The sequence below is a fragment of the Mobula hypostoma genome, chromosome X2 (assembly GCF_963921235.1).
Source record: "Mobula hypostoma chromosome X2, sMobHyp1.1, whole genome shotgun sequence".
In the NCBI taxonomy this organism is placed as follows: Eukaryota; Metazoa; Chordata; class Chondrichthyes; order Myliobatiformes; family Myliobatidae; genus Mobula; species Mobula hypostoma.
Window position 1 is genome coordinate 15,964,603 of NC_086129.1, and position 10,631 is coordinate 15,975,233.

At 42.5% G+C, this 10,631-nt stretch overlaps 1 protein-coding gene across 1 annotated transcript in view; it reads left to right on the forward strand.

Moving 5' to 3' along the window:
* acad8 (acyl-CoA dehydrogenase family, member 8) overlaps nucleotides 1-9,743 on the forward strand; it is a 106,133-nt gene extending 96,390 nt beyond the window's left edge. Inside the window, exons 10-11 of the mRNA XM_063038701.1 lie at nucleotides 5,452-5,554; nucleotides 9,266-9,743. Of these exons, the coding sequence (XP_062894771.1) occupies nucleotides 5,452-5,554; nucleotides 9,266-9,318 (156 nt within the window). The 3' untranslated portion in view covers nucleotides 9,319-9,743. The remainder of the gene's footprint in view (nucleotides 1-5,451; nucleotides 5,555-9,265) is intronic.
* The last annotated feature ends 888 nt before the right edge of the window (nucleotides 9,744-10,631 follow it).

Below are 10,631 nucleotides of genomic sequence, written 5' to 3' on the forward strand. Positions count from 1 at the left end.
CAACTAATAACTTGTAATTAATTTCTCTTTGTTCTGAATCAAAGTAGGTCAAGCATTTAGAGATGGCTTTTTAGAGCAGCTTGTTATTGAGCCCACTAGGGGATCAGCTGTGCTGGATTGGGTGTTGTGCAATGAATTGGAGGAGATAAGAGAGCTTAAGGTTAAGGAACCCTTAGGGAACAGTGATCACAATATGATCGAGTTCACATTGAAATTTGAGAGGGAAAAATAAAATCCAATGTGTCGGTATTTCAGTGGAATAAAGGAAATTACAATGGCATGAGAGGGGAACTGGCCAAAGTTGACTGGAAAGAGACACTTGCAAGAAAGACAGCAGAGCAGCAATGGCTGGAGTTTCTGCGAAAAATGAGGGAAGTGCAAGACAGATATATTCCAAATAAGAAGAAATTTTCAAAGGGAAAAAGGACACTACCGTGGCTGACAAGTGAAGTCAGAGCCAAAGTGAAAGCAAAAGAGAGGGTATACAAGGAAGCCAGAGCTAGTGGGAAGATAGAGGATTGGGCAGCTTTTAAAAACTTGCAGAAGGAAACTAAGAAGGTCATTCAGAAAAAAAAGTGAATTATGAGAGGAAGCTGGCGACTAATATCAAAGAAGATAATAAAAGCTTTTTTAAGTATATAAGGGGTAAAAGAGAGTCGAGGGTAGATATTGGACCAACACAAAATGACGCTGGAGATATTGTAATGAGAGATGCAGAGATGGCAGAGGAACTGAATGCGTATTTTGCATCAGTCTTCACAGTGGAAGACGCCTGCAGTATACTGGACATTCAAGATTGTCAGAGAAGTGAAGTTTGTGCAGTGAAAATTATGACTAAGAAGGTGCTCAGGAAGCTTAATGGTCTGAGGGTGGATAAATCTCCTGGACCTGATGGAATGCACCCTCAGGTTCTGAAGGAAGTAGCTGGAGAGATTGCAGAAGCATTAACGATGATCTTTCAAGAATCGATAGATTCTGGCATTGTACCGGATGACTAGAAAATTGCAAATGTTACTCCGCTATTTAAGAAGGGTGGGAGGCAGCAGAAAGGAAACTATAGACCTGTTAGTCTGACATCAGTGGTTGGGAAGTTGTTGGAATCGATTGTTAGGGATGAGATTACAGAGTACCTGGAGGCACATGACAAGATAGACCAAAGCCAGCATGGTTTCCTGAAAGGAAAATCCTGCCTGACAAACCTTCTGCAATTCTTTGAGGAAATTACAAGCAGGGTAGACAAAGGAGATGCAGTAAATGTGGTGTATTTGGATTTTCAGAAAGCCTTTGACAAGGTGCCGCACATGAGGCTGCTTAGCAAGATAAGAGCCCATGGAATTACAGGGAATTTACAAGTGTGGGTGGAGCTTTGGCTGGTCAGCAGAAATCAGAGAGTGGGAATAAAGGGATCCTATTCTGGCTGGCTGCTGGTTACCAGTGGAGTTCCGCAGGGGTCAGTGTTGGGAACACTGCTTTTTATGATGTATGTCAATGATTTGGACTGTGGTATTAATGGACTTGTGGCTAAATTTGCCGATGATACAAAGATAGGTGGAAGAGTGAGTAGTGTTGAGGAAATAGAAAGCCTGCAGAGAGACTTAGATATTTTAGGGGAATGGGCAAAGAAGTGACAAATGAAATACAATGTTGGAAAGTGTATGGTCATGCACTTTGGTGGAAGAAATAAACAGGCAGACTATTATATAGATGGGAAGAGAATTCAAAATGCAGAGATGCAAAGGGACTTGGGAGTCCTTGTGCAAGGTACCCTAAAGGTTAACCTCCAGGTTGAGTCGGTTGTGAAGAAGGCGAATGTAATGTTGGCATTCATTTCTAGAGGTATAGAATATAAGAGCAGGGGTGTGATGTTGAGGCTCTATAAGGCACTCATGAGACCACATTTGGAGTATTGTGTGCAGTTTTGGGCTCCCTATTTTAGAAAGGATATACTGACATTGGAGAGGGTTCAGACAAGATTCACAAGAATGAATCCAGGAATGAAAGGGTTACCATATGAGGAACGTCTGGCAGCTCTTGGGCTGTATTCCCTGGAGTTCAGGAGAATGAGGGAGATCTCACAGAAACATTCCAAATGTTAAAAGGCATGAACAGATTAGATATAGGAAGGTTATTTCCCATGGAAGGGGATTCTAGGACAAGAGGGCACAACTTCAGGATTGAAGGACATCCATTTAGAACTGAGATGCGGAGAAATTGCTTTAGTCAGAGGGTGGTAAATCTGTGGAATTTGTTGCCACGAGCGGCTGTGGAGGCCAAGTCATTGGGTGTACTTAAGGCAGAGATAGATAGGTTCTTTATTAGCCAGGGTATCAAAGGGTATGGGGTGAAAGCAGGGGAGTGGGGATGACTGGAAGAATTGGATCAGCCCATGATTGAATGGCCTACTCCTGCTCCTATATCTTATGGTCTTGTGGTCTTAGTTACTAGGCTCTGGTTACTCAGGTCAGACACAGACTCCCTTATTCATAAACCTGCATGTTCTATCTTACCAATGAACACCTCACAAATAACTTTTTATTTGGAAATTATCTGTAGTTCAGCTGATTATCTGGAGCATTATTGTATCCACTTTAAAATACTTCAATACTGCTATTTGTGAGCAAAACCAATTCATAAGACTGCTCACAAAATGGAGTTACAAAGCAGCTTCACAAAATGACAGTCTCCATTCCTTCAACCACATGGCAAGAACAAAGATATTTGGTTTGCCTGCTCCCACTGTCCTTGACTTGAGTTAGCTGTTTTCTTCATTTTTAATTCCTTCATGGCCAATGGTCAGTAATAAGGAAGGCAAATACACTGTTAATATTCATTTTGAGAGGGCTAGATCATAAAAGCAAGAATGTACTGCTGAGGCTTTATAAGGCATTGGTCAGACCTCATTTGGAATATTGTGAGCAATTTTGGGTCACATATCCGAGAAAAGACGTGTTGGCCCTGGAGAGAGTTCAGAGGATGTTTACTTGAATGGTCCCAGGAATGAAAAGCTTTCAGCTACTGAAAAGCCGAGATAGAGTAGATGTGGAGAGGATGTCTTCATTAGTAGTTTAATCAAAGATCTGAGGGCACAACCTCAGAATAAAGTGACATCCTGTAAAATTGAGTTGAGGAAGAATTTCTTCAACAAGAGCATGCTGATTCTGTGGAATTTATAGTCACAGAAGGCTGTGGAGGTCAAGTCATTGGGTGTATTTAATGCAGAGATTGAAAGCTTCTTGATTGGTAAGGCAGGTGAATGGGGTTGAAGTAATACAATGGTAGAGCAGATTCAATGGGCAGAATGGCAAGATCTTATGATTTTATAGAGAGAAGGTAGATGTCAGTACCAATAAGTCTGAATGGAAGGACAGGCAGGAGGCAAGTAATAGCACAATAAGATAGATAGGTTGAAGGAATATTTTAGGGGTAAGGGTGATGAACTTAGAGCATAAACCACCTCATGGAACTATGATGATGTAGCCATTACAGAGACTCAGTTGAGAGAGGGACAGAAATGGGTGCTTAATGTTTCAGGATTTCAATGCTTTAGGAAGGATAGAGAAGGAGATAAAAGAGGATGAGGAATTGCACTGTTAATCAAAGACAATATCGTAGCTGATCCACTGAGTTTATATGGGGAGAACTCAAAAATAAGAAAGGTGCAATTACTCTGATGGGATTATACCACATGTCCTACAATAGCCACTAAGACATTGAGGAATGACTTCCTATGACGCTCAGTGCTGCATCTTGGTGGAATGAGTCTCTGGCTGAATGTACTCCTGTGCCCACCCAGTACATTATGTAGTGGATGGGAGACATTGACCAAGATGGCATGCAACTTAGACAGCATCCTCTTTTCAGACACCACCGTCAGACAGTCCAGTTCCATCCCCACAACATCACTGGCCTTACGAATGAGTTTGTTGATTCTGTTGGTGTCTGCTACCCTCAGCCTGCTGCCCCAGCACACAACAGCAAACATGATAGCACTGGCCACCACAGACTCGTAGAATATCCTCAGCATCGTCCGGCAGATGTTAAAGGACCTCAGTCTCCTCAGGAAATAGAGACGGCTCTGACCCTCCTTGTAGACAGCCTCAGTGTTCTTTGAACAGTCTAGTTAATTGTCAATTCGTATCCCCAGGTATTTGTAATCCTCCACCATGTCCACACTGACCCCCGGATGGAAACAGGGGTCACCGGTACCTTAGCTCTCCTCAGGTCTACCACCAGCTCCTTAGTCTTTTTCACATTAAGCTGCAGATAATTCTACTCACAGCATGTGACAAAGTTTCCTACCGTAGCCCTGTACTCAGCCTCATCTCCCTTGCTGATGCATCCAACTATGGCAGAGTCATCCGAAAACTTCTGAAGATGACAAGACTCTGTGCAGTAGTTGAAGTCCGAGGTGTAAATGGTGAAGAGAAAGGGAGACAAGACAGTCCCCTGTGGAGCCCCAGTGCTGCTGATCACTCTGTCGGACACACAGTGTTGCAAGCACACGTACTGTGGTCTGCCAGTCAGGTAATCAAGAATCCATGATACCAGGGAAGCATCCACCTGCATCACTGTCAGCTTCTCCCCCAGCAGAGCAGGGCGGATGGTGTTGAACGCACTGGAGAAGTCAAAAAACATGACCCTCACAGTGCTCGCTGGCTTGTCCAGGTGGGCGTAGACACGGTTCAGCAGGAAGACAATGGCATCCTCAACTCCTAGTCGGGGCTGGTAGGCGAACTGGAGGGGATCTAAGTGTGGCCTGACCATAGGCCGGAGCAACTCCAGAACAAGTCTCTCCAGGGTCTTCATGATGTGGGAGGTGAATGCCACCGGTCTGTAGTCATTGAGGCCGCTGGGGCACGTCGTCTTCGGCACAGGGACGAGGCAGGACGACTTCCACAGTACAGGAACCCTCCGGAGCCTCAGGCTCAGGTTGAATACATGGCGAAGTACTCCACATAGCTGAGGGCACAGGCCTTGAGCACCCTGGTACTGACATCATCTGGTCCTGCAGCCTTGCTTGGGTTGAGACGTTTCAGCTGTCTTCTCAATTAGACTACTATTGTGATCTCCAAATGACAGAATTCCCTAGCATTGTGCACATTTACAGGATCTCAGTGGTGGGTCTAGGCTCAGTCTCATCACCACAGGTAACAAACAGTCAGCGCTTTGGGCCGAGACTCTTCTTCAGGATTGGAAAGGAGCAGGGAAGACACCAGTGGGAGGAGAACTCATTTGTATAATTATGACAATCAATATTGTCAACTGTTTAATACCTTGCAAAGTGTTTTTTAAGTTTTCATGTCATTTCTGCCAAGTTCTATATCACACATTTACAACTTTTGTTTAAATATCTAAACCGAATAATTCCTCTGTGTTAAAGACTAGACACCATAGCATTCACAAAAGTGCATCTTCAGAAAACCCGTTAAGTAAACCAATTGTCTCAAACAGATCTGTAATCAGGCACTGCAGATGCACGGTGGCTATGGATATCTGAAGGACTACGCTGTTCAGCAGTTTGTCCGCGATATAAGGGTGCATCAGATCCTGGAGGGTAAGTATTATTGCTGATTTTTTGTTTGTTTTTGATTTCGTGGAGCTATCTCAATGTGCTGTTTGGAAAGGATGATGAGTGGAAGTCACTAATGTAGTGTTGAACCTCACTGCTTTGTATAGTGATATCTGGCTGTTCTACAAGCTCCCCCAAATGACACCTAACAAAAAAGTTACCGGCTTCTTAATCCTTCTTAATACTTCAAAGTTCAAAGTAAATTTATGAAAAAGTACATATATGTCACCATATACAACCCTGAGATTCATTTTCTTGCAGGCATACTCAATAATTCATAAATAACAATCATAATAGCATCAATGAAAGACCACACCAACTTGGGCATTCAACCAGTGTACAAAAAACAACAATAATAATAATAAATGTGCAATAAATATCAAGAACATGAGATGAGGAGTCTTCAAAAATGCATTGTGGGAACATTTCAGTGATTGGGCAAGTAAAGTTGAATGAAATTAACCCCTTTTGTTCAAGAGCCTGATGGTTGAGGGGTAATAACTGTTCCTGAAACTGTTGGTGTGAGTCCTGAGGCTCCTCTACCTTCTACCTGATGGCAGCAGCGAGAAGAGAGAGTGACTTGTGTGGTAAGGGTCCCAATGATTGGATGCTACTTTCCTGCAGCAGCGTCAGAACTAGAAGCTTTACTTCAACTTTACTCTGAAGGTCACTGATGAAAAGCAGTTCAGGTGTTTTGGAAATAGTCTCTCATGAGGATTGCTGCTCCCTATTGCTTTTCTGTCTGTATATTTTTTGACATGCTTGACACCCAGGCGAGGGGTTTGGCAACCTGATCGCACCAAATCAAGCAAGCAGTGGGAAAACGTTGATTCTTCTCTGAGATCAGATAACAGAATCATTCCTGACTACTTCCATAATGTTTTTCTCACTTTCCCAGCTCAGATGATTCCTTCTCCAAGGATACTGTGTAAGCTGCTGGCCTGCTCTGTACATCAATCTTCCAAAGCTCCATCCCATTTACTCCATTTGTTCCACTAGAATTTGACTTCCCAAAGTGCATTACCTCACACTTGTCTGGATTAAATGTCATTTGCTACTACTCTGCCCAACTTTCCAACTGATATGTGTCCTGCTTTATCCCTAGACAATCACCTCTTCACAAATTTTCACGATCCACATATCTAATTGAGTATTTTGAGGGGATACCTAATAAACTGATGATGATGAGTTGGTGGCAGATGCGGTTTACCTGAACTTCATTAAGGCAAAATTCCAGATGATAGGCTAGTCTTGAAGATTAAGGTGCAAGAGATCTGAGGTGTGTGTTGCACAGTTGGGTTGGTGATGAGAGGTCGTGGGTAGTAGTGGTGCATAGGAGCTTTCTGACCAGAAATCTGTAAGAAGTGATATAGCCAGTGCCGGGGCCTTTGTTGTTTAACATAGAACATAGAAATCTACAGCACATTACAGGCCCACAATGTTGTGCCGACCATGTAACCTACTCCAGAAACTGCCTAGAATTTCCCTAGCGCATAGCCCTCTGTTTTTCTAAGCTCCACGTACCTATCTTAAGAGACTCTCAAAAGACCCTATTGTTTCTGCCTCCACCACCATCGCTGGCAATGCATTCCACGCACTCACCACTCTGTGTGTGAAAAATTTACCCCTGACATCTCCTCTGTACCTGCTTCCCAGCACCTTAAAACTATGCCCCCTCATGTTAGCCATTTCAGCCCTGGGAAAAAGCCTCTGGCTATCCACACGATCAATACCCCTCGTCATCTTATACACCTCTATCAGGTCACCTGTCATCCTCCGTCGCTCCAAGGAGAAAGGGCTAAGTTCACTCAACCTGAATAGGTACGCCCTCCAATCCAGGCAACATCCTTGTAAATCTCCTCTGCACTCTCTCTATAGTATCCACATCCTACCTGTAGTGAGGTGACCAGAACTGAACACAGTTTGTAATGTATATATGAATTAGAAAAGAATGTAGATGGTCTGATTCGTCAGATTGCAAATGACAAAAAAAGTTGGTAGTGTATAAGATAAGGTTGCCTAAGGACACTGCAGGGCATAGATCAGAGGGAAAGGTGGGCAGAGCGGTGCAGGCAGAATTTAATCCAGACAAGTGTGAGGTAATTGCTCTTTGGGAAATCAAATCCTGGTGGGACATACAGAATAGAGGCAGGGACCTTAAGAGTGCTGGTGTGCAGAGAGACCCAAGTCCGTAGCTCCCTGAAAGATGGAGTGGTGCAAAAGGCATTTGGTACGCTTGCTTTCATCATCTGAGGCATTGAGTAATAGAGGTGAGATGTCAGGTTTAAAAAATTATAATGCGAGCAGGGCATGTAGTTAGAACAGAGATATTTAGAATTGTGTTTCCATGGCAGGAAAATCTAGAGCTTAAGGAAGATCTGAAGAGTTAAGTTTTTCACAGACAGTAATAGCTATTTGGAACAGGCTACTGAAGAAAGGGGTGGATGTAGATGTAATTATGAGTATGATCTGTCTCTCTGCTATATGGTTCTGTGTATTATTGGAAAGTACCAAAGTTTCTTTGCAAGCCTGTCTCACGCACTAGGTTCTCTCTGTTCCTCAGAAGGACAAGGCAAAAAGCAGCACAGGAACACCTGAACAACATCCAGGAAGACAGACCATCCTGAATTGAAAATATATCAGTTACTTTGTTATTGCTGGTTTGAAATCACTACCATTTTCAGTGTTTGACAGTTGCATGACAAAGCAATCACAAAGGAGTTTGAAGAGATTTGCTATGTCACCAAAGACTCTTACAAATTTCTATGAATGTACGGTGGAGAGCAATCTGACTAGTTGCAACACAGCTTGGTATGGAGCCTGCAATGTGCAAGAGGCTGCAGAGGATTGGAGACTCAGCCTGTTCCTTCACAAGCACAACCTTCCCCACCGTCTCGGGCATCTTCAAAAGATGGCAATTGAAGATCGCGGTGTCCGTCTTTAAGGACCCTCACCCTCTGGGACATGACCTCATTACTATCATCAGGAGGAGGTACAGGCGACCGAAGTCCCACACTCAACATTTTAGGTACAGCTTCTTCCTCTCCGCCATCAGATTTCTGAACGGACAATGACAGTAACCCCACTACTTTGTTATTCCTGTTTTTGCACTATTTATTTTTGTACTTTGTAGACTGAATGTCCTTGTACTGTGTTGTTACCTTTAAACAATAAATGTTATGTCATAGGTAAGTGATAATAAATCTGATTCTGATCCGGCACTGTAATGGATTAAGAATGCAAATCACTGCCTTTTCCCAAAGGCAACTAGTGGTGGATAATAAATACTTGTCCTATAAACAAATGAAAGATTTTAATGCCATGACCATGGGGTTACTTTATCTCTCTGGCCAGTCCCCTCTCCAATATCTGACTACCAACTGGAACCCAGCCTAAGGAGTCTGAATCGTTTGACATCAAAATGTCCGGGTATCATTTTCTGAACTCAAGATTTATGTACTTGGGGCTCAAGCTCACTGGTTGAATGCAACTTCTTTGGGGTTTATATGTTTCTTCCAGATATGCTCATCCATAGATTCTTAGTTCCACAGATGCAGTGTACCATTGCAATTAGGCTTTGATTTATGACAGGTCATTGATAACTGAATACTGTTTATCCATTTCTATTGAAAACTCAGATGCAGGAAGTTATTGTTATCTTGATGAGGATAAGTAACATTTTTTTATTTTCTGTAGGTACCAATGAAGTGATGCGGATGCTTATCTCTCGAAACCTGTTTCATGACTAACTTTGTGGTGAATGAGTACAGTTCTACAAAGTGGAAACAGTTCACTTTATCAAATATTTATCATGTAAAGGAAGTACAAATACCAGCTGCAGATCTTCAAGCAAGGATTCAACTTCAAACCTTATCACTGAGCTAGTATCTCATCATGAAAACTATTCCCGCACTCCAGTGTAAGGTACCTAACCAGCAAAATACAAGTCAATTTTTTTCTTCCTGTTTATTCCTTATCGGTATAACTAGAATAGTTTTCAGAGCCTCAAATCCCTAAGTAAGGATAAAGGAATACCTAGATAGATAAAATATACAGTAAAACAGCTCAGTTTGTTGGTGTAAGGCAGATCACTGGTGATCAACATCATCAGAAGTTTAATTCCTTCAGCTATTAAAAGCTTGGAGTGAAGTCTAATAAAAACAAATGAAAATAGTCTTTGTTTTGTTTTACTCCTTGTGATGTCTACCCTTGCTATAATTTCATGCAAAAATAGTCATTTAAAACCAGATTTACAAAAGGGCAATTGAGCTTGATGAACCTCTGGAATTTCTGTGGATGTAATGAGTGGGGTGGAAGAGGGAAGAACCAGTACTGGACCTGATGAGGAAATAAAATGTAAACTAAAATGACCCAAAGCTAAATGGAAGTGTGAGTTGTGAGAAGAAAGCAGATATGACCCAGTGTGATTTTGGGGCGTAGATCGAGTGGACACCCATAGAAATTTTCTCAGGTGGAAGGGGGCATAACTTTAATGTGCTGGAAGGAAAGTATGGGGGGGAGTGGGATTTCAGAGGCAGGATTTTTTTTATACAGAGTGGTAGGTGGGTGGAATGTGATGCCTGTGGTGGTGGCACAAATATACATTAAGGACATTTAAGAGACTCTTAGATAAGCACAGGGATGAAAGAAAAAATGGAGGTTATGTGGAAGAAAAGGGTTAAATTGATCTTGGAGTAGGTTAAAGGATTGGCACAGTATTAATTTGCTAAAGGGCCTGTACTGTGCTATACCGTTCTATATTCTATGTTAAACACCACGGTAGCATAGCAATTATCACAATGCAGCTACAGCTCAGGGCATTTGAGAGTCCAGAGTTCAATTCTGGTAACGTTCTGTAAAAAGTATCTGTACATCCCCCATGGAATGCGTGTGTTTTCCCTGGGTGCTCCCGTTTCGTCCCACAGTCCAAAGGCCTACCAGGTCGGTTAATTGAACATTGTAGCCTGTCCCATTAGGTTAGGGTAATTTGGGGTTGTGGAGTGACGTAACTCGAAGGGCCAGAGGGTTCTACTGTACCACTAAATAAAATAAATAATAAAAA